This window comes from Stomoxys calcitrans, chromosome 4 (assembly GCF_963082655.1).
Source record: "Stomoxys calcitrans chromosome 4, idStoCalc2.1, whole genome shotgun sequence".
NCBI classification, from domain to species: Eukaryota; Metazoa; Arthropoda; class Insecta; order Diptera; family Muscidae; genus Stomoxys; species Stomoxys calcitrans.
The window spans coordinates 52,769,280-52,794,562 of NC_081555.1; the positions used below are offsets into that span (position 1 = coordinate 52,769,280).

Genomic DNA, 25,283 nt, shown 5'->3' on the forward strand with positions numbered 1-25,283 from the left:
CCAATACCGTTTGTTATGGAGGTAAGACACTGCCATGGTACAATATTTAGTGGGACTTGCTGGGTTGTTAAAAGTTGCGCACAGTGGGATTAAAAAAAATTAATGCAAATCAGTCTGACAATTGTGAACGGATAAAGATATATTCAATGAAAACACAGTGTCCGTAGCCGCCACATGACCATATAGAAAGCTCCCTTAGCCTCACATCAGTGGTCGCAGCGATTTGTCTAGCCACAATATCCAGAAGCATTATATGGTTAATTCAAGGTTTTTTTGTCAGCACACCAAATGCTGCCGACAAGGGACTTGAAAACGTTGTTTCTACTTTTGTGTACGGTGATGGGATGAAAAACAGTTGTAGTCCTATGCAGCATTCGAAATGCATTGTTCAACGGGAGGAACGGAAGGAGGCGCCTTTGCTACTGATAAAAGAAGACAGATTGGTCTGTACGACTTCCCCTTGCTTGTGTCCTTTCCAACATTAAATAGCGGAATCTCACTGTTCATCTTCCAAACATCGGGTAGTGGTAGCGTTTAGACAGTTTTAAGTTACTCGACTCCAGGTAGATTTAGATTCTTCAGCATCGGTGTAGGGATTCCGTCAGGACCAGAGCCTTGCGCGACTTGGCACCACGAATTGTGATAGCTGTCCAGCGGCACGGAGATCACGAATACAACGAATGGCTCCCCTTCTAGTCTTGTTACTCGTGTGTAAATTGACGTTTACCTAAGGAAATTGCCTCACAGTTATCGCCAGGATTTTTTATTTACAACAATTGTTTTACTAAGCAAGCAAATAATATACCAACTAAAACAAAAAACAGCTGTTGTTCTGTAAATTTTCACTGGAGAGTAAGAGAGTTATATGGCTCTTACTCTTCGGCAAATTTTTACTGGAAAAGTACGCAAACAGACCTATTATTTTGGTGAAGCGGTTTGTTTGCGTGGCGAAAAAATATTGAAACAGCTATATTTGCTATCAATTGTCATTTATTTAAAAGAAAATAAAGGAAAATGCAACGCGAATGCGACAAAAAATCCATTTTTTACATGTTGGCACAAGTTAAAAAACGTTTCGCCACCCGTAACGCCACTTGTTTTTTGTCGTTGGCCAACTGCTCCTACCTGTTAATTTTGTCTTGGAAATAATAGGCATTTTGATTTCTGCGGGAAAAACTGTAAAAGTGTCAAAATCTGTGAGAGCAGAAAATCACAAGGTCATCGGCTTATCCAAGATATTTAATTTACAGGTAGGAGGGGTTGTCCAACAACAAAATTTTGAGTGCACTATCTATCAAATTAAGTGATAAGTGTCCGGATTCACTTATAAGGTGAGGCCATCCGAACAGTTGAGTTCGGTGTGTTTGTATTATAGTTAAGAACCACACACACAAACAACAAGAAATGGCCCGAACTAGTTACATACACAAAATCAGAGTTGCACTAATCGCTGATTTTGACGGATAGTGCACTCAATATTTTGTTGTTGGGAAACTGCACCTACCTATAAATGAATATATCTTAATATAGTGGCAGTTGCCCAACAACAAAATATTGAGTGCGCAATCTGTAAAAATCAGTGATTTGTGCAACCCTGATTTTGAACACACAACCAAACAAAAGTCGTTGACAGATAGTGCACTTCGCGAGAAAAAATTATACTCAGCTGTTTACGGTACACTACCTGGTAATTATGTCAAGGTTCCATGTACAAAACTTCCTGAGTTGGGAAATAATTAATGCAGATGTCTCGAAAATAACATTACTTGTCTTACTTGCCGTGTTTTCCTCTTTCCCAAAGCAAGACCCAAGGCGGATTTAAAAAGGCGGTCTCACGCGAACAGCTATTTACAGCCGGCCAGGTTTGACGGTATTAAGATTTCAGATTTTTGTTTGCATTCTCTTTGTTGTTATCTTCTTTATCGCATATTCTCTGCTCAAGTACTCACACGTATTGGCAAAACGACGAGCAGCTTGATGACAAGATGGCGGATTGCACCATATGATTTGTCGTTGTGCACCATATGATTTGTCGTTGTGCACCATATGATTTGTCGTAATGAGACCACCTTTAATTGTTTCGCCATGAGCAAGACCTAAAATATCTCCATATTGCAAAGTTATCATTTGCAATATAACTGCCATTGTACAATTAAGAGGTGGTGTCATTAGCACAACAACAAAAATCTACACCCAACAAATCTACCTTGAGTGGCAAATGCCGTAAATTGAAATGTCAAAGTGGTTTTAGAAATAAACTTTGTTTTACAACTTATCTTCTTTAAATGCGTGTGATATTTTTATTTTCATGCTTGCAATACTGTTTATTGCTTATGTATGTGATATCGGATCAAATAGAACATCCCCCCAATTTTTTAGAAAAAAATCACAGCTATGTGTATTTTACCTGGTCATTATGTCATGGATTTGACTTCCTACTGATATACCTAACTTATATCATAAGGTTGGCAACGACCGACTCAAATATTTGTCAGACTATGTAAAACCGGCCTAAAAATGGCGACCAAACAAAATGCGCTGTCAAAGCTCTTTCCGCCTTTTGACAATTGCTAAGGTAGGTGGACAATTGCGAAAAGTGAAGTAAAGTTATAAATATTAAAAACATCATGTAAAACGAGGCGAAAATAAATGTACTGCGAATTGACAATTAACACAAATTTCATGTAGTTTTAAATGTTTTTGGTCTGGCATCTAATTATGTGTATTGAATACTCTGTTCACTTTCAGGCAAAATGGCAGTACGCTACGAACTCTGTGTTGGTCTCAACAAGGGTCACAAGACCACCAAAATAAAGAATGTTAAATACACAGGAACCAAGAAAGTCAAAGGCTTGCGTGGTGCTCGTTTGAAGAACGTAAGTATATAAATTTAAGAAGACGGAGGCACAAGCTACTATGTAAACATTGCACTTTTGTTCATAAATTCCACAACTCCAATGATGATCATTTAAACCATTCACAGACATCCACATATTGATTGTTTCTGCAGATAAACTGGTCCAATATTCTTTTGGATTTTGTGAGTCTGAAACGATTTGTTGTGGTAAATTGGTTAAAAACTTGGCTCTGAGTGGATGTTTTTTTTTCATAATTGTTTACAAATGTGTGTGTTTGCATCAAACTATCCGATACAGATTCTTAACGTTTGCGTTAATTTTTCATATTATTTCCAGATCCAAACCCGCCACACTAAATTCATGCGTGACTTGGTCCGTGAAGTTGTTGGTCATGCTCCCTATGAGAAGAGAACTATGGAATTGTTGAAGGTATCTAAGGATAAGCGTGCTTTGAAATTCTTGAAACGCCGATTGGGCACACACATCCGCGCCAAGAGGAAGCGTGAAGAATTGTCCAACATTCTCACTCAAATGAGAAAGGCTCAAACTCACGCCAAGTAAATAAAGAACTGGCTGTGATCTGAGTTCATCTATGTTTAGTGTTTACGCTATTCTGGATTTTTACTTTGACAGTAGTGGTAATGATAAACAAAAAATTAATAAAAACAGAAAATTAAAATGTATTGGAGTTATTTTCACCGTCTACTCAAGCTAAAAAAAAACTACGACAAAAAAGTTAACCTATTGCCCTTTTAAATTCCAACAATATGTTATTTTTTGGATTTCCACTTAGGGGCCTTAGTTACAATGTCTATGGACAAAACAGTGGGGTATGACATTGGTTTCGTTTCGCAGGCTAATGAGATGACCCGCATGATAGATTTCACCAAAAAAATTGTGAAACCATTTCACTAAAAATTTTATGGTGAAAGAAATGTGAATTCCTTTTTATACTGAAAATACGCATTATAATCACAAAACAACTGTCAATCCCATGGCAGCCGGTTGTACGCACCGGATTGACCCGATGGAATCCTCATCGGCAAGGGCTGAAGCCTCAGTGTACGTGTATGTATGTCCCGATTGTAACCAGGGACCGCACGATACACGTCACCTGTTTAACTGCCCGGCCAGACCCAGATCCCTGTGGACGCACCCCATCTTAGTTGCAGAGTTCCTGGGTCTTGACACTCAACAGAATCAAGCAGATGAAAGTTAGAACACAATAAACTGCTACAACAACAAAACAACTGTTGAATAACCACTTTTGGGTTGTTTTTTATTTATGTCATTACTTTTTTTGTTAAAAATCAATTCAGTGTGCGCTAAATTAAAATTTAAAAAACATTTGCAATTTGCTCTCAACAAGAAAGCAGCAGGCATTTCCAAATTTTAAAACAAATTACAAGTCCAAGATTTTCTTCTTTCTGTTCTTTGTTTACCTTTCATTCTGCAAATTGTATGAATTCGCAGACAAGACATGTGTTTTAGTTTTTCGAACTGTGACTTCGAAAAAATTATTTCGTGTAAATTGGCGGTCACCTAAATATTTATTTAGTGAAAAGAATGCGAAAAGGGAAATCTATTTTGGCGAAAGCAAGGTCACCCCGGAGTACCTAAAAATCGGGTTTCATTCCATTTACCAGTTGATTTTGTAGTTTTGGTTATTGTTTTCACTCAAAAAAATTACAATATCTGCAAATATTTTTCCTTGTAGTTTAAGATTACGTTTTTTTTCAATCTATCGCTCTTGGTAAAAACGTTCAATTTTTGTGAATATGAGACTAAGAATTTTAATCGTAATGATTACCTTTTTTTAAATCGACTTTGAAGGAAAAAAAAAACTAGGACATTCCCTCATTACTTATGAAGAAATAAGCGGGGCCAAGCCCTGGCAGAGACGAGTAACACTTAATACTGGTAACACCGCTACCTTTGTTAATAAGATTAGGGAGGAGGTATTAGATGTGACGATATGTTTAGAAAATCTAATCGATGAGGTTCAGGATTGGAGGGTCCCCATGGAGCATTCTTTCTCAGAAGATTACCAGAGCGACAAAATGTGCCCCCTGGAAGCTTTTCTGCGAACAGGTCCATGTCCAAACTGAAACTTTAGTAGACGAAATGGGAGTGAGAGCAGAGACAACGGAGGACATGTTGAGGCTTTTGATGAAAACCCACTTTCCACAGGATACGAAGGGGCTCACGGAGACACCGGAATCTTGGAATAATAGAGTTGATCGAAGGTTTATAATTACGGAATTTATGGTAAAGGAATCCTTGAGGAGCTTCAAACCATTTAAGTCACCCGGACCTGATGGAATATTTCTGGCGTTACTACAGAAAGAAGCAGACTATATGACGCCTCATCCGGCCAAAATTTCCATAGCGTGCCTATGACTTGCATATATCCGAAAGCCTGCATATACTCCGAAAACTGAAAAATGCCTGTTCGCAATGTTAACCCAGAGAAGACTGAAATATGCCTGTTCACGAGGAAGACGAAGGTGGGCCAATTTAACGCACCACTAAGACGATACTTAGGTGTGATCTTGGATAGGAAACTGAATTGGAAGTATCACATTCTGGAGCGTACTGAGAAGGCTCACATATGTTGGAAACTATGTAGACGGGCCGTAGGCTCGAAATGGGGTCTGAATCCGAAGATAGCCCACTGGCTCTACAGAAGCGTGACTAGACCAATACTTACTTACGCCTCAGTAGTTTGGTGGATTGCTATGGAGAAAAAGTGCAACATTAGGACCATACAACAGGTTCAGAGAACATGGGATAATGGATTGAGGATGGGATCAGCTCATACCATCGCGGTATAATCGAGGCGACGATAGGAAGCCTGGAAGGAAGATTAGAGATTTCCGATCGGATACCTGAGATGAAGTCGAGTGCGAGGCACTGCTGCTATCGGCACAGTCTCGGATTGACGGAACCCTAGTATTGCCATCTGGAAGATCATGTTACACGGATGGATCAAAGCTAAAGGACAGAGTGAGCCTGGGGTCTGCATTGAGAACCCAGGGACTGAGATCTGTTTTAGACTGCCTGGCCATAATACGGCCCTGCAGGCGGAAATCACGGGCGATAACGCCTTCTCTGAGGATGGCATAACGGAGTAAGGGTGAATGAAAGGGCAGACGATTTGATGGTGGAGGCCAGGGAACTGCCGTCAATAAACTTGGTTAACCCGAAGCCTTTCGGGTCGACGCATTTCGAGTAAAGGGCGTGGGCAACGAATCCGCACGTAAGATAGTGGACCAGCGAAACGGTCGGTAGGACGGCGAAAATCCTATGGGGGATCCAGATCGTGAGAAGACGAGGCTATTACTGAAAGGAAGTAAAAAGCAGGTCAGTATAACTATCATAACGGGACACATAGGACTTCGAGCTCACTTATGTAAAATCGGTGCGGCAAGTGATAGCATGTGTAGGGCATGCGGGGAAGAGAATGAGACCTTGGAGCATTTCCTTTGTCATTGCCCGGCTTTTGCGTCTAACAGATACCGGCACTTACGTGGAAACACAATACCAGACATGAACCAACTTAGGAAGGTGGTATTGGAAACAATTAAGGATTTTGTAAGAAGCACGAATTCCTAACTTAAAATTTTCCTTTAAGAGATTACTTTATAGTTTTTACAGCGCACAACAAGCCGATTGCTGACTTAGGTGTATGTCCATATTGGCATGTGGCGAATAAATATCTGTACCCTCTTTTCAACCTAACTAAAAGTATTACATTATCATTGAGATTTTTGTAGTGTTTCAAAAAAAAACTAAAAAAAAATATTTTTAACTTGTGAAAAAGTGGTACCAGATTGGTACCAGCTACGTCTAAATATGATCCGATCTGCGCCATATTCGTCGCGGATGTAGAGGGATACGTACAATGAATTGACTTTATTGAAATCGGGTGAAAATGCCCCCTTACTAGTTGAAGGCCTTAAATCGGATGATCGGACTACGTAGCAGCTTATTAATACATGAAGTATTTTGGACGATACGCATGTAGTGTTATAATGTAATTCACTGTTGTCAATTTCCAATAAATCAAATCAAAAACATGGCCTTACGAGCCCAATAGGTAAATCGGGTGAACGGTCTATATAGGTGGTACGGCTGGATAAGGTTGAAAACTGAATACTATTACCGAATGTTGTTTTTGTAGCCACATTTTTATGTGGAGGTTCTGATCCTCGTCAAGCTCCTGCAGGTGAGTAAGGGGTCGATTTTCGAAAGCAACCCAACATCAGTTGCGTTGCCAACGGGCAAATTTGTAATAAAAATTTCCATATTTTTTACAACTTACTTACCAGGTTAATGTTCAAAACTCTGATATTTACTGCACTTAACAAAAATTTTCAGCGTTATACTAATTTCAAGGTTTTATCTCCTGGCAACGCAACTGCAGTTGAGTTGCAATACATAATAGACCCATAAGCTTGTTCCTGTCAAAAGGACCGGAACTAGGTGGCCATTGGCTATTTAAAGGCGCCAATAACTCGCCTTGTCACATCAAGTATCATAGGCACTCAGTATTTGTGCAAGAGCCGGTGCCGCCCGGTCTCTCACTGAGACTCTCCCATGGCAGCCGGTTGTACGTACCGGATTTACCCGATGAATTCCTTCATCGGCAAGGGCTGCCGCCTCAGTGTACAAAACACTGCTACAACAACTCTCCGCTCGATGCCGCTGACTACATCTACTCCGTATGGACCATTACACTATTCGCAACCTGGGGACGGTATCTCGCATCTAACATGTGTGGTGCTCACAGCTGTCTCTGCACGGATATCTGTACCAAGTAAATGCAAATTTCCCCATGAACATACCATTGAGGAACAGGGGCACACTTTCACATATCTATGACCGCCACACTGGTTGGAACTCTTAGTTTTGATTTATGTGGTATTCATCGTTACCAGAAGCTCAGCTGAGCGCTACCGGGCACGTCTACAGGTTGCGGATAATGGATTGCTTTAAATACCGAGTAGCTCCTACCGCATTCGCGTACAATCAGCGGTATCGAGAGGAGTGTCTCAGTTAGAGGTCGGCCGGCACCGGCTCTTGCTTAAATATCGAGTGTCTATTAGACTCGATATGACGAAGCGAATTTTTGGCGTCTTTTAAAATAACCAATGGCCATAACGTTGTCGTCACCGTAGAGGTTAGCATGTCTGTCTATGACGCTGAACGCCTGGTTTCGAAATGAAGTAGCAACAACAACAATGAGTGGTCTCCGATTTAAGTTTAAGCTTAATGATAATGGACCTCCTTTTTAAAGCCGAGTTCGAACAGCCTATTCTGGAGAAGTTTTTTCATGGTATAGTTGTCGCAGCAGTTTGTTGTGTTCTATCTTTCGTCTGCTTGAATATGTTGAGTATACAGATCCAGGAACTCTGCGACTAATATGGGGTGCGTCCAGAGGGATCTGGGTCTAAGTCGAGTGGGTTTGGCTGTACAGTTAAACAGGTGACGTTTGTTGTATGGTCTCTGGTCCTAATCGGGACATGCTTCCTGCACGTCGGCATCAATCCTTGCTCTGTAGGAGTTAAGACGGCCGCGTCTGCCGTATCGTAATTGAGCCAGAACTACTCTGGATTGCCGGGGGAGGCAAATTTGTAGCGCTGAACCTGACGCTCTAGATCATGTATATCGACCATAAAGCTTCTGGGCAGCGTATACATAACCACACGATGATGATTTAGATGGTCTCTACGATAACAGCACAAAAGGTATTGCTTAGACAGCATGTATTGGAGTTATGTCTTCGTGTGGGTAGGATCTTTGTCTCCTGATGAAGGTGGTCCACATAAGAACTGGGAAAACAGCTCGTCGCAGTTCGAAGGGCGGCATTCTGACATATCTGAACATTATTCCACTGCGTGTCACAGAGCTGACGAGACCACACTGGTGCTGCATAACTTACCACAGACCGACCAATTGCTTTGTACTTGGTCAACATGGTCAACATGTCATTCTTATCCGTAAATTCCACCAATGACTGGCGATCCAGCATTTCAGCTGGCTGTCCTCAAAAAGTTTGGCATGGCCTTCGATAGGTCGAGTTCCACGAGGAACGTCCTATCACATGGCCTGGGCTGATTCAAGCCACGGCAAATGTGTGCGGTGATAGCATGCAAAGCAGTTGTTTTACTATGCAGTCTTCGAAGTTCATGTTGTTGTTGTTGTTGTAGCAGTTTATTGTGTTCTATCTTTCGTCTGCTTGATTCTGTTGAGTGTCAAGACCCAGGAACTCCGCGACTAAGATGGGGTGCGTCCACAGGGATCTGGGTCTGAGTCGAGTGGGTCTGGCCGGGCATTTAAACAGGTGACGTGTATCGTGCGGTCCCTGGTTACAATCGGGACATACATCTTGCACGTCGGCATCAATCCTAGCTCTGTGGGAATTGAGACGGCTGCATCTGCCGGAACGTAATTGAGCCAGAACTACTCTGGTTTGCCGGGGGAGGTCGATTTCTTCGGGTGCAATGGGTGGCGGTCGTTCTCCAAGGACTACATTCACCCGGTAGCCAATTAAAGCGTCTGCTACCGTGTCTGCATGAATGTTGTTCAGACCCGCTTGATATGCCGCTTGATCTAGAGGTTCTCTCTTGTAGCGCTGGACCTCACGCTCTAGATCGTGTAGATCTACCTTAAGGCTTCTGGGCGGTGGGTATCTATCCACAAGATGATGATTTGGATGATTTCTGCGATAACAGCCCAGAAGGTATTGCTTAGACACCATGTAGTTATGTCTTCGCACTGGTAGGATCTTTGTCTCCTGATGGAGGTGGTCCACATGAGAACTGAGGAGACAGCCCGTCGCAGTTCGGAGGGCGGCATTCTGACAGATCTGAATATTATTCCACTGCATGTCACAAAGTTGACGTGACCACACTGGCGCTGCATAACTTACCACAGACCGGCCAATTGCTTTGTACGTGGTCAACAAGGTTTCTTTGTCTGCACCCCAAGTGCTGACAGCGAGTGACTTGAGGACCTTGTTTCTACTTTCGACTTTATTGCAGATTGCTGTGGCATGTGGGGAGAAAGTGTAGGAGCTGTCAAATGTGACGCCAAGTATTTTGGGACACTTGATGGTCGGAATCATTTCTCCATCGACCATCACAGTTAGCTCAGTTGTTGTTGTTGTTGTTGTTGTTGTAGTAGCAGTGTTTGGTACACTGAGGCGGCAGCCCTTGCCGATGAAGGAATTCATCGGGTCAAACCGGTACATACAACCGGCTGCCATGGGATTGAGCTCAGTAGTCACCTCACGCGTATTTGTAGTGAACAGTGTGGCTGAAGATTTGGTGGCGGATATCTTCAGATTTCTTGCAGTGAAATATGAGGCAAGCTCGTTGAGGTAGACGTTCAACCTATCGCAGATGTCATCAATGGGTGGGGGGCCTGATGCCATGATCGTACAATCGTCCGCATATGATACGATCTCTATGCCGTCTGGAGGGTCGGGATGGAGGATAGGTAGAGGTTAAACAGAGCTGGAGATATCACACCACCTTGGGGAACTCCCTGTTTCACTCTACGGCGTTTCGACTTCTTATCCCTAAATTCCACAAATGACTGGCGGCCACACAGATAATTCGCGACCCAACGTTTCAGGCCTGGCTGGAGGGACGTGTTGGCGATGTCCTCAAACCGTGTCGAATGCCTTCGATAGGTCCAGTGCCACGAGGACCGTCCTATCACATGGCCTGGGTTGATTGAAGCCACGGCAAATGTGTGTGGTGATGGCATGCAAAGCTGTTGTTGTGCTATGCAGTCTCCGAAATCCATGTTGATGCTCGGCGAATAGAAATTCTCCTACGAGGCTCGGGAGGAGTAATGCCTCAAGCGTCTTTGCCACTGGTGAGAGAAGGGAGATCGGTCTGTACGACTCCCCCAAACTCGGGTCTTTTCCAGGCTTCAGTAGCGGGATCACTCTGCCCATGTTCCAGACATCGGGAACTATAAGAGTGTTCAATGACAGGTTAAGGACAGTGGTAAGGTACTCAACTCCAGTTGAATCCAGATTCTTCAGCATCAATGTAGAGATTCCGTCGGGGCCCAACGCCTTGGAAGATTTGGCGCCACGGATGACATTCGTAACTTCGCCCACGGTAAATTGTGATGGCTGTTCATCGGCTCGGAGACCACGAATACGGCGAATGGCTCTCCTCCTTGCCCTGTCTCTCTCGGGATGCACAATAAATTGACGATTGAACAACCTGGCGCATCTCTTCGGATCAGTCACGGTTATCTCGCCAAAAGTGACTGAGGTCCTGTCGTCCCGTCTGCCGGGGTTCGAGAGAGACTTAACAGTGGCCCACAGTTTGCCTGCACCGGTGCCTAAGTTACATTGCTCCAAGTGTTGCTCGAAGTTCATGCTGATGCTCGGCGAATGGAAATTCTCCAACGAGTCTCAGGAGGAGTAGTCCCTCAAACGTCATAGCTGCTAGTGAGATTGGGGAGATCGGTCTGTACGACTCCCCACAACTCGGATTCTTTGCAGGCTTCAGTGGCGGGATAAATCTGCCCATCTTCCAGTCATCGGGTATTATAAGAGTGTTCAAAGACCGGTTGAGGACAGTCGTAAGGTACTCGAATTCAGGTCGATCCAGATTCTTCAGCATCAATGTAGAGATTCCGTTGGGCACAACGACTTGGCGCCTCGGATGACATTCGTAACTTCGTCCACGGTAAATTGTGATGGCTACTCTTCGGCTCGGAGACCACGGATACGACGAATGACTCTCCTCCTAGCCCTGTCACTCTCAGGATGCACAATAAATTGACGGTTGAACAACCTGGCCAATCTCTTCGGATCAGTCACAGTTACGTCGCCAAAAGTGACTGAGGTCCTGTCGCCTCGTATACCGGGGTTCGAGAGTGACCACAACTTGCTTAAACCGGTACGTAAGTTGAATTGCTTCCTGTGTTCCAGCCATGTGAGATATTTGACCGGCTGGTATAAGAGCGAGCGGCTGCTGCTTTAATGATGACTGGGAATTTCCTCTCGGCAACTAGCACATTCAAGGCGGATGTCAGTTCACTGAAGCGACGATTGGTGTGCTCTTTGAAGCCGACCCAATCGGCCTTCTTCTGATTGATAAACATCCGGCGATGAGAGGTTATGAAGTCGGGTTGGCGGTCGATGGTGGGAATTATGGGTATGTGGTCTGATCCCAAAGAAATGACGGTTTGCCAGGGTACGTCACTCAGGCGATCAGGGGATGCAATGGAAATGTCTGGCGAGCTGCTGCACTTCCTCGTAATCCTACTGGGAGCATCCTTATTCACCGAGCAAAACGTGGAGCCTTCAATCTGTTCTTCCAAAGGTATGTCCCGCTGATCGTTACCTATAGGAGAATCCTATGAAACGTGATGCGCATTAATGTCTTCTAGAACCAGACGATTATGGCCAGACTGTAGCCCACTTAGGTCGGGTTTGTAAGCTTGGCCATTAACCGGATTATAACTACCCGCACGGGAGAGGTCGGAGGGGTCACATAGTCCGACGACGAGGACGCAGAAGGCGACGACGATGATGCTTGTGACCCACTGCTGTCTATGTTCGCACAGCACCTTACAAAATATTTAGTGTGACTATACTCCCGCAGTGACGTAAGGCCAGAGCAAGATCGGAAATGTATCCACTCTAAGCACCGGTTACACCTCACCGACACCGACCGATGATTGAGGTGGCTCTGGCAAACCGAACAACCAAGGTCCGGGGTTCTTTTTGATGCCGGCACGGAATAGAAGCGCGCGGAAATGGCACTCGTGGATGTGCCTCTCCCATGACGAAAAAAGGACGAACACGTACACTGAGGCAGCTACCCTTGCCGATAAGGATTCCAACGGGTCAATCCAGTGCGTACAACCGGCTGCCATGGGATTGGATACAGGGTGTATTTGTTGTTGTAACAGTGTATTGTACACTGCAGCGGAAACCCTAGGCGATGAAGGACTCCATCGAAGGACTTCAACATGTTCTCGCCAAGATTCGACCCCATGCGTTGTTGTACCCACTTTTCTATATGTGGAAGTAACGATCCTCGTCAAGCTCCACAGGTGAGTAAGCTTGTTCCGGTGCATAGAACCGATCGCCGACGTTATATATTGCCGTCGAGTATCACAGACACAGTATTTGAGCAAGAGCCGGTGTTTGAATATCTTTTTTAGTTTATGAGTAATAAGCAGGCGAACAAAAAAATTAAAAATTACCGAAATAAGCAAATATGTTTTCCTATGTGGCATTAAAATCCTTTCCCAGAGCTTTAATTTCATACATAAATTACATTTTTTATGTTCCAAAAAAAGTCATACAAATTTTCCAATGTAAGATTTTTGTTTTAAATATTTTATCTTTTGCAAAGAGGGTTTTATTTAAAATAATCTTGGCTATTTTTTACTGTTGGAGATTTACATAAAATTCTCTTGACTATTTATATAATACCTCAAATGAAAGCTTATATGCGTGGCTATTGTAATCTGAGCAATTTAGGATATATTATACAGGTTTTTTGAAAAAATTTACTATTTTCATCATAGCTTAATTATGAATTTAAGATTTTTATTTTTTTTTCTTGTCTGAAAGGTATTTGGGCTGAAGTGAGGTTTACGGGAAAAATTGCAAAAAATTTAGTTTTTTGCATACCTCACTAAAATGAGCCCAGGAACATAAATATACCTTTTTCAACTTGGGCCAATCGCATTCGCGTTGCATATTCTTTTAAGGGTGGTACTATATTCGCTTTAAGCGAATTTTTTTATAATTACTTTTTTAAAACGAGAGCATAACTAGACCTTAACGCTTCTTTAAGTTTTGTGAATATGGGAAACAGTATTTCAACTGCGCTTTTCGGATGCAAGATGTTGTTAGTAAAAACAGACCCCATATTTCAGTTATATTTAAGTTACAGGTAGTGGTCAACAAGTGTCGTTGGTCTAAAGGGACACAATCTTTTTTAGCGATTTTTCTGAATTTGGTTGGTAAAACTTTTAATTTAATCAGTGAGTCCTTAAATAAATATATTCATGGATTAAATTAATCCGCACATGCACTGCACTAGTATATATGTACTTTTTATAGAATTTGTCATATTGGTCCAATCCCAATGAATACAATGCCATCTATGCCTCAAAATTATTCCTAATCGACTTTTGCAAATGCCGTATTCTAGCATGGCGAAACAATTAAAGGTGGTCGCATTTGTACAACAACCACAAATCATATGGTGCAACCCGTCATCTTGTCATCAAGCTGGCCGACGTTTTGCCAACACAAACAAAAGAATTAACGTGCGTGCGTGCATATGTGTGCGTACATGAGCAGAGAATATGCGAGAAAGAAGATAATAGCAAAGAGAATCCAAAAAAAAATTTTTTATCTTAATACCGCAAACCTGACCGGTTGTTAACAGCTGTTCGCGTGAGACCAACTTTTTAAATCAGCCTTGGTATTCTAGGTGTTTGTTCGCGTACTAAAAAATGTGTACAAATACGTACAAATTGTACTGGAAGTAGTGCGCGTACTTTATTTGCCAGCAGACCAGAGCGGGAGAGTGCGTGAGAGCGAGCACAATTTTGAGTATTTGGTAATTGAGAGCTTGCAAATTTCTACTGGATAAAAAGCAAAAGAGAGAAAAGGCTGCACACCAATAGACCTAAAAATTAGTATGGCACCAACCGATTTATCAGCTGCAAGTGTACACACAAATGTGAGTTGGGGATCTTTTTGAAATTCATGCAAGCGTTGTTTTTTAAACCAAAACCCATGACATAATTAACAGTGTACCGTAAACAGCTGAGTAATTTTTTTTTTCGTGAAGTGCACAATCTGTCAACGAGTTTTGGTTGTGTGTATGTTAATTAGCGTGCACCCAATATTTTGTAGTTGGTCAACAGGCTCTACCTGTAAATGAATATACCTTGGTAGGATATTCCCTCATAACTTGCGGTAAAAATTTAATAAAATTATTATTTTATGTTGTTGTTGTAGCAGTGTGTTGTACACTGAGGCGGCAGCCCTTGCCGATGAAGGATTTCATCGGGTCATTCCTGTGCGTACAATCGGCTGCCATGGGATTATTTTATCATTTTTATTTGTGTAGTGTTTGAAAAACATAATCGCGAGAAACAAGTGTTTTCAAAGGTGAAAAAGGAACACCATACTATATTCGTTTTTCACCGTTGAAGCCAATGTTTTTTCGATTACTTCTTTGATGCACTACACAAATATCAATAAAAAAAACAATTTTATTAAAATGAACTACAGAATGAAATCAGAGAGTTTTTTGCTTTAAAATCCATAATCCATGGCGAAACAATTAAATCATATGGTGCAATCTGCAAAGAAATTTGTGTGCATGAGCAGAGAATATGCGAGAAAGAATATAATAACAAAGAGAATGCAAACAAAAATGTGTCATCTTAATACCATCAAACCTGGCCAGCTGTTAAAGGCTGTTCGCGTGATATCGCGTATAATCTAAAAAAAGTAATCGGCAAAAAGCGAACGCAGTACTAGCCTTTTATAGTTTTTTTTTTCAACTATTTTGTCTCTGTTTATGCTACCTATGAATGCAGTTTTCTCGAACACACCTACTTTATTTGCACAGCCCAGTTAACTTCCTTGTGAACATATGGCAACCTTATCATTTGGTAAACATAAATATCCGCGCGATAAAATAAGAAGACTAGCGGAAAGTCATTTGTATCGTAAAGAACACTAGCAAACAAGGACTTCTCAGAAAACTCGTTGTAATCACTGGTGGAAAAATCCTTGTACTCTCCTGTCCTGGGAAAAACCAAAGCCATGAATAACAAAAGGCGCAAAACTGATGTGCTGATGATTCCCTGTAGTTGGACAGGCTGCGAATTGCAGTTCACAAATGATTGGGAATTAAATGGACACATCGAAGCACATTTGGAAACTTTAAAGCCGCATAGTAATGGTAATTATAATTGCGTTTGGGGAGCTTGTTCGTTCTCGACGCGGTGTATTACTGAGATCCAGCGACATATTTACTACCATGGATATTATAATGGTTTGCTGGTTCACGGAAAGAATGAACTAGAGACAAATCCGTCTATACCCAGATGTAATGCAGTGCCTCGTGAGTGTGACAAAATACCAGATTTGCATAGTGATTTTCGTTGCGAATGGGTTGACTGTAACCGTACATTTATATCGATAGTGGAATTTCAAGATCATATTGTGCAACATGCCTCATTCGAATATGAAATACAGAAATCGCCTGACGACGAGAGACCGAAAATTCAGTGCAATTGGAATTTTTGCAAAAAACAAATGGACAATAAATACCGTCTCATAGAGCATATCCGTACCCACTCGAATAAAAAGCAAGTGGCCTGTTACCATTGTGGCGAACTATTCCGAACAAAGACCACATTATTTGATCATCTACGAAGGCAGCCGGAGAACAACAGTAAGTACAAAAGTTGAAACAGAGCAAAGTAGAAATTATATGTTTGCCACTTCTGCAGCTCAAAAATATCAGTGTGCCCAATGTTCGAAATATTTTGCAACGGAAAAACTACTACGCTCTCACATGATTAAACATGTTAATTGTTACAAATGTAGTATGTGTGACATGACCTGCTCCTCGGCAAGTGCCTTAGCTACCCATATTCGTTATAGGCATTTGAAAGACAAACCCTTTAAGTGTGTCGAATGTGAATATAGGTGCGTAAGGGAATCAGACTTGAACCAACATGTCCAACTGGTGCATAGCCAGGAGGTTCACAGGTGTGAAGAGTCAGGTTGTAATTATGCCGTAAAAACTTTCCAGGCTTTAAGAAAGGTAAGTTCAGTAAATTACTTAAAATTTGTTGAACCTTGCGCCTCAGTCTGGAATTTTGCAGCATTTTCTGGAAGTTCATAGAAATACAACCTTTATTTACCTCTGCCATTGCTGTGAGAAACCTTTTAAAAGTGGCAAAAGCCTATCAGTACATCTAATAAAGAAGCATGACTTCCAACTACCATCTGGACACCGACGCTTTACATATCGAATTGATGAGAATGGATTTTATCGGCTGGAAACCACTCGCATTGAAAGTTTAGAGGTCACCGAGCAAATTTTAACTCCAACTACATTCGAAATAACAGAAATTACAGAGGATAGCAATTCTTATGAAATAGTCTCGTTAACAAACAAACAAGACGCTGAACGAATTATAGTATCTAATGACAGAGGCGAAGCTCGACCCGCCGGTGAAGTGATAATATCGTTGCCAAGTTTAGATTAGAACTGGTAAGACACAATTTCTTTGCATATTACAAAGATATTTCAATTTTTATATATTACCAAATTAACAATTAGAATTTGTAATCATATCGGTTTCGTCAAATCATAGAAAGATATTATCAGAATTTAAACTTAGCCAAATCTTTGTATCAAAAGAATGTAATAAACAATTAATTCTCTAGCAACAGATAAGTAATATTTACTAGAAATTATAATATCTATTTGGATATGTTTCTCTTATTGTCATATATATTATAAGTGTTAATTCAAAATATCGTTAGAACTGAACTCATTGTACGATGCTAGAAAGTATCTGCTGAGTTCACGCTATGTACAATTTGATGCCAATGAAGCATAAAGGCCTTAAGCGCTAAGTATACAAACATGAAACTGAAAGAGTTGCTCTCTTACAGTTTTGCTCCTATTATTAAAAAAATTAAACAAGCAATGTTCATAAAGCATGCATTTACATTTCTGCCAAAAATGTACCCTAATAAGAAACTACTCTATGTTAGCGTTAATCTCTCTATTAATTTTTTTTTGTAGAAGCAGGTAAAAAATCCGCAATCAAAAGAACGTTTTCAAAATTAACTTTATGACTAAGATTTATTCTTTCTGTCCATTCATTATACGAACACAGATAAAAATCGCAAACAAATTTTGAATTTTAAATTGAATTGAAAATATAATCGTTTTCAATTAAAAAATTAATTGGTGCAATCATCTTTTAACTGATAATAATTTTTGTTGTTGATGCAATTATTTTTTTAATTGAAATTTTTTCAATCACAATAGTTATTAAAAAATTAATTTATTCAATCATTGTATATGGTGCTTAAGTAAATTCAATTAAAGGCTAGTTTTTTTATATGGCTGCCCACGGACCTTTGCACATACAACGCACCTCAAGTTCATATTTCAGGAGGTAAACAATAGAAAAAAATGTGTCCAAATAAAAAATGAATTGAAAATTTCAAAAATTCAATCATTTTTATACCCACCACCAAAGTACGGGGTATATTCATTTTGTCATTCCGTTTGCAACACATCGAAAAATCCTTTTCGACCCTACGGTGGCAGGAGGTCACCGTAGCGCAGAGGTAAGCATGTCCGCCTATGACGCTGTACGCCTGGGTTCGAATCCTGGCGAGACCATCAGAAAAAATATTCAGTGGTGGTTTTCCCCTCCTAATGCTGGCAACATTTGTGAGGTAATATGCCATGTAAAACTTCTCTCCAAAGAGGTGTCGCACTGCGGCACGCCGTTCGGACTCGGCTATAAAATGGAGACCCCTTATCATTGAGTTTGAACTTGAATCGGACTGCACTCATTGATATGTGAGAAGTTTGCCCCTGTTCCTGTTTGGAATGTTAATGGGCACAATTTGCATAAAGTATATATTTTCTTAGGCGTGTCCGTCCGTCAGTCTGTTGAAATCACGCTACAGTCTTTAAAAATTAAGAGATATTGAGCTGAAATTTTGCACAGATTTTTTTGTCCATAAGCAGGTTAAGCTCGAAGATGGGCTATATCGGATTATATCTTGATATAGCCCCCATATAGACCGATCCGTCAATTGAATGTTTTAAGTGCATAAAAGCCAAATTTATTGTCCGATTTTGCTGAAATTTGGGACACTGAGTTGTGCTAGGCCCTTTGATATCTGCCATATAGACCGATCTCTAAATTTAAGATTTTGGGCCCATAAAAGGCGCATTTATTGTCCGATGTTGCCGAAATTTGGGACAGTGAGTTATATTAGGCCCCTTTCTGCAATATAGCCAAGATGGGTCCAAATTTGGATATAGCGGCAATATAAACCGATCACTCGTTTTAAGGTCTTGGGTCCATAAAAGCCAGATTTAGCTGAAATTTGGGACAGTGATCGGTGGGGATTTAGATATAACTGCCACTTTGACCGATCTCTTGATATAAAGGTCTTGGGATTATAAAAGGTGCATTTATAGAGATGGGTTTCTATCAGGTAAATACTCAATGCTTGGGTATTTATTGGGCAAATAACCAATAAATACCTTTTCTGGGTATTTATAAATTTTCACATATTTTGGTAATGAAATCATTTTCCAAAAAATTTTTAATGATTTCGTATTCTTTGTATATAAACCTGACCTTCTGATCTCATAAAATCGGAACTTAGTTATATATAGCCGATATATAAACCGATCTCCAAACTTAGTGTTGAGGCAATAAATTGGTCATTTTCATTTCGATTTCGATAAAATTTGACACAGTGAGTTCTGGTAAAACCCTATCCATATTTATGAAGTGCGGTCCAGATCGGACGATATTTGGATATAGCTGCCCAAGAGACCGACCGACGATTTCGATGAAAATTGGCACAGTGAGTTCAGGAAATGGCTAGGGGTCTATCAGAACTCACTGTGCCAAATTTCATCGTATCAGATTGAAAATGACCAACTTATTGCCTCAAGCCAGTCAGTCTGTTGAAATCACGCTACAGTCTTTAAAAATTAAGAGATATTGAGCTGAAATTTTGCACAGATTTTTTTGTCCATAAGCAGGTTAAGCTCGAAGATGGGCTATATCGGATTATATCTAGATATAGCCCCCATATAGACCGATCCGTCAATTGAAGGTTTTAAGTGCATAAAAGCCAAATTTATTGTCCGATTTTGCTGAAATTTGGGACACTGAGTTGTGCTAGGCCCTTTGATATCTGCCATATAGACCGATCTCTAAATTTAAGATTTTGGGCCCATAAAAGGCGCATTTATTGTCCGATGTTGCCGAAATTTGGGACAGTGAGTTATATTAGGCCCCTTTCTGCAATATAGCCAAGATGGGTCCAAATTTGGATATAGCGGCAATATAAACCGATCACTCGTTTTAAGGTCTTGGGTCCATAAAAGCCAGATTTAGCTGAAATTTGGGACAGTGATCGGTGGGGATTTAGATATAACTGCCACTTTGACCGATCTCTTGATATAAAGGTCTTGGGATTATAAAAGGTGCATTTATAGAGATGGGTTTCTATCAGGTAAATACTCAATGCTTGGGTATTTATTGGGCAAATAACCAATAAATACCTTTTCTGGGTATTTATAAATTTTCACATATTTTGGTAATGAAATCATTTTCCAAAAAATTTTTAATGATTTCGTATTCTTTGTATATAAACCTGACCTTCTGATCTCATAAAATCGGAACTTAGTTATATATAGCCGATATATAAACCGATCTCCAAACTTAGTGTTGAGGCAATAAATTGGTCATTTTCATTTCGATTTCGATAAAATTTGACACAGTGAGTTCTGGTAAAACCCTACCCATATTTATGAAGTGCGGTCCAGATCGGACGATATTTGGATATAGCTGCCCAAGAGACCGACCGACGATTTCGATGAAAATTGGCACAGTGAGTTCAGGAAATGGCTAGGGGTCTATCAGAACTCACTGTGCCAAATTTCATCGTATCAGATTGAAAATGACCAACTTATTGCCTCAAGCCTTTGAATCTGGAGATCGGTCTTTGTAGCGGCTATATATAACTACTTAATGCCGTTTTACTTGTTTTAATTGGATCAATTAAAGAATTATTAAAAATGTCAATAATTTTTTTTAATTGTAAATGCAATGCTTTTATTCGAAACGTTTTTCAATTCCTTTTTCAAAAACGGTGATTAATATAATCATTTTCGTTGTTGAAGCAGTTTCAATTAAAAAAATAATTGGATCAATTAATTTCGTGATTGAAACTGATTTTTAGTTTTTTCTGTATAAGCTAGGTTGAAGAAGGTAACATTGGGCTACACGCGCCTAGAGATTCGTAGCCTGATCACTTGTAGAACATAGGTCCATTGCGTTTATTGTGGAAAGTACAGAAATATATACATACATATACATATTAACTAATAATACTGGACATGGTAAATAATTTAAGCAACAATAAACATTGGCACAAAACATTTTTCGTAAAAAATTCGTTTTGTAAAACGTTTCTTGAGTGAGATATGTATACATTTCCGTGCCATATTCGTAAACTGTTAAAGAACTGTAGATAAAACTTTCAATTCAATGGCAGCCGGTTCTTTGTAAGGGATTGACCCGATTGAACGCTTCATCGGTCAGGGGCTGTCGCCTTGGTGCACGTGTTCGTCGTTAATTTTTTTGCCAAATTGAACAAATATAAGCGACCCGTCACTGAATGTATCTTATAAGATCCATTGTCATCCGTTTGGGCTAATATGTACAATAATTCTCTCATGGCTACCAACTGTAAATTCAAATATATCCATGAACCTAAACTTCCCACATATCACTGAGAGTTGTCTGATTAAAATGTTAAGATCAATGAAACGGGGCCTATTTTTTTATAGCCGAATCCGAACGGCGTGCTGCATTGCGCCATCTCTTTAGGGAAAAGTTTTAACATGGCATAGTACCTCACATATGTCGCCAGCTTTAGGAGGGGATAACCACCGCTGAAAATTTTTTCTGATGTTCTCACCAGGATTCGAACCCAGGCGTTTAGCGTCATAGGCGGACATGCTAATATCTGCGCTACAGTGGCTTCCCATGACTTCTAACTGACTATTCGGTCTGTGCATTGATATTGCTTCTATGTAAATCGATCTCCTGATTATTACTTTTCACTTTTGTTTGAAATATAGGTAATGGGAAATTAACATTAGTATCGATATTTGTTATTAGAAATATCGAATGTTGCGATTATCGAAAGTTTGCCTGCTCTGGGGTCGCGAATTACCTGTGAAATTTAGGGATAAGAAGTCGAAGCACCGTAGGGTGAGACAGGGATTTCCCCAAGGCGGGGTGATTTCTCCGGCACTGTTTAACCTCTATTCCACCCCCACCGGTCGGTTTGTGGTAAGTTATGCAGCGTCAGTGTGGTCTGTCATCAGTGGAATAATATTCATATCTGTAAGGATGCCGCCCTTCGAACTGCGATGGGTTGTCTCCTCAGTTCTCATGTGGACCACCTCCATCAGGAGACAGATCCTGCCAGTGCGAAGACATAACTAGATGCTGTCTAAGCAATACCTTTTGGGCTCTTATCGCAGAGACCATCCAAATCATTCTCTTGTAGATATGTATCCACAGCCCAGAAGCCTTAAGGTAGATCTACATGATCTAGAGCGTGAGGTTCAGAGCTACAAGAGAGAACCTCTAGATCAAGCGGCATATCATGCCGGTCCAGACAACATTAATGTAGACACGGTAGCAGACGCGGTAAATAGCTAGCGGTTGAATGTAGTCATTGGAGAACTACCGCCTCCAGTTGCACGTGAAGAAATTGACCTCCCCCGGCAAACCAAAGTAGATCTGACTCGTTTACGTTCCGGCAGATGCAGCCGCCTCAATTCCTACACAGCAAGGAATGATGCAGACGTGCAAGATATATGTCCCGATTGTGACCAGGGACCACACGATACACGTCACCTGTTAAAGTGCCCAGCCAGACCCAGATCCCTCTAGGACGCCCATCTTAGTCCCATAGTTCCTGGATCTGGAAGCTCAACATCAAGCAGACGAAAGATAGAACACAACAAACTGCTACAACAACAACCAGATAGGGTCTCGGTATGTCATATATACCTGTGGGATGGAGCGACACGATGGTCATTTTCATTCCGAAAGCAGGAAAACCTTACCACACGTAGGCAAAAGATGTTCGTCCTATTCTTTTATGCTGGAGACTCTTGAGAGTTTGATAGAAACATAACTTAGGGCAAAGATTCTTGGAGATCGTCTGTCGCGGGAAATCCACTGAAACAGCCCTTCACGACCTAGTCGGCTATATAGAGCGTTCTCTCGCTGTAAGGGAATATACAATGGTAGCATTTCTTGACATTGAAGGTGTTTTCAACAATATAAAGCCGACGTCAATCATGAAGGAGTTGGAGTTTCTAGGCATCAACTCTATTGAAAGAAAGTTTATTAGTAACTTACTTACTAAAAGATGCATTACGGCAGGTTTGTGATCTGTGGATCTAAAAAGATGGGTCAGCAGAGGAACAACTCAAGTGTTCTGTCTCCTCTACTTTGGAATATAGCCATTAATTTGTTGAGATTCCATTGATGAATATTGTCCGGCTTTAGACCATTGTTTAATTGTTTAAAGTCAGCAAAACTTTGACTGGTTTCCCGTATCGCGAATGGGTCATGGTGCTTTACAACCAATCCGATTAGAGTAAGTTGTATAGCACACATCTGAATTTGAACAGGGCCCTTTAAGACGACTTGATTCATAAGCGCAATAGAACACAAATCAAATCTTACTTCCCTTATTCAAATCCAACTTATCCAACGATGCTAATAGCAACAAACACAAACATCTTTAGCATAACTTTTTATACCCACCACCGAAGGATGGGGGTATATTCATTTTGTCATTCCGTTCGCAACACATCGAAATATCCATTTCCGACCCTATAAAGTATATATATTCTTGATCAGCGTAAAAATCTAAGACGATCTAGACATGTCCGTCCATCTGTCTGTTGAAATCACGCTACAGTCTTCAAAAATTGAGATATTGAGCTGAAACTTTGCACAGATTCTTTTTTTGTCTATAAGCAGGTTAAGTTCGAAGATGGGCCAAATCGGACTATATCTAGATATAGCCCCCATATAGACCGATCCTCCGATTTAGGGTCTTAGACCCATAAAAGCCACATTTATTCTCCGATTTTGCTGAAATTTGGGACAGTGAGTTGTTTTAGGCCCCCTAACATCCTTCGTCAATTTAGCTCAGATCGGTCCAGATTTGGATATAGCTGCCATATAGACCGATCCTTCGATTTAGGGTCTTAGACCCATAAAAGCCACATTTATTATCCGATTTTGCTGAAATTTGGGACAGTGAGTTGTGTTAGGCCCCTCCGTTAATTTGGCTCAGATCGGTCCAGATTTGGATATAGCTGCCATATAGACCGATCCTCCGATAAAGGGTCTTAGGCTCCTAAAAGCCACATTTATTATCCGATTCTGCTGAAATTTGGGAAAGTGAGTTGCCTTAGCCCCTTCGATATCCTTCGTCAATTTGGCCCAGGTCGGTTCATATTTGAATATAGCTGCCATATAGACCGATCCTCCGATTTAGGGTCTTAGACCAATAAAAGCCACATTTATTATCCGATTTTGCTGAAATTTGGGACAGTGAGTTATCTTAGGCCCTTCGAAATCCTTCTTCAATTTGGTCCAGATCGGTCCAGATTTGGATATAGCTGCCATATAGACCGATCCTCCGATTTAGGGTCTTAGACCCATAAAAGCCACATTTATTATCCGATTTTGCTGAAATTTGGGACAGTGAGTTGTCTTAGGGCCTTCGACATTCTTTGTCAATTTGGCTCAGATCGGTCCAGATTTGGATATAGCTGCCATATAGACCGATCTCTCGATTTGAGGTTGTGAGCTCATAAAAGGCGCATTAACTGTCCGATGTTGCCGAAATTTGAGACAGTGAGTTGTGATAAAACTTTCGATATTATTTTTCAATTTGGCTCAGATCGGTCCAGATTTGGATATAGCTGCAATATAGACCAATCTCTTGATTTAAGGTTTTGGGGCCATAAAAGGCGCATTTATTGCCCGATTTCGCCGAAATTTGGGACAGTGAGTTGTGTTAAGCTCTTCGACATTTATCTGCAACTTGGTCGAAATCGGTCCAGATTTGGATATAGCTGCCATATAGACCTATATCTTGATGAAAAGCCTTGGCCCAATAAAAGGCGCATTTATAATCCGATTTCACTGAAATTTGACACAGTGACGTATCTTAGGCTTTTCGGCATCCGTGTCGTTTATGGTTCAGAGCGGTTTATTTTTAGATATAGCTACTAAAAAGAGCAAACTTTTGTTTTATACAGTTGAACAACGACTTTTACTTATTAGTATTTGGTCCAAATCGGAACATATTTCGATATAGCTGCTATGGGTCATAAGGTATGCATTTTTCCGCGGATTTGACGAAAGGTGGTTTACATATATACCCGAGGTGGTGGGTATCCAAAGTTCGGCCCGGCCGAACTTAACGCCTTTTTACTTGTTTATTCTTCGCACAGTGATCGCCCAACGACACATGCGACGTTTGGTTTGTCTGTTTTCTCTTTCTTTTTTCGGTGTTAA

At 40.8% G+C, this 25,283-nt stretch overlaps 2 protein-coding genes across 3 annotated transcripts; both read left to right on the plus strand.

Annotated features, from left to right (window-relative positions):
• Positions 1–2,508: 2,508 nt before the first annotated feature.
• On the plus strand, positions 2,509–3,541 carry LOC106086304 (large ribosomal subunit protein eL36). 2 transcript variants are annotated; one of them, XM_013250926.2, is made up of 3 exons: positions 2,509–2,575; positions 2,749–2,876; positions 3,195–3,541. In XM_013250926.2, the coding sequence occupies exons 2-3, from the start codon at positions 2,754–2,756 to the stop codon at positions 3,417–3,419; spliced, it is 348 nt and encodes a 115-aa protein (XP_013106380.1). In that variant the 5' UTR covers positions 2,509–2,575; positions 2,749–2,753; the 3' UTR covers positions 3,420–3,541. The 2 variants fall into 2 exon arrangements, with proteins under 2 accessions (XP_013106380.1, XP_059223732.1); XM_059367749.1 differs by having other exon boundaries at positions 2,567–2,596.
• Positions 3,542–15,394: 11,853 nt separating this feature from the next.
• LOC106086298 (histone H4 transcription factor) lies at positions 15,395–17,857 on the plus strand. Its single transcript, XM_013250919.2, has 3 exons — positions 15,395–16,330; positions 16,389–16,705; positions 16,767–17,857. Exons 1-3 carry the CDS (start codon positions 15,697–15,699, stop codon positions 17,151–17,153), a joined length of 1,338 nt encoding a protein of 445 aa, XP_013106373.1. The 5' UTR covers positions 15,395–15,696; the 3' UTR covers positions 17,154–17,857.
• Positions 17,858–25,283: the final 7,426 nt, after the last annotated feature.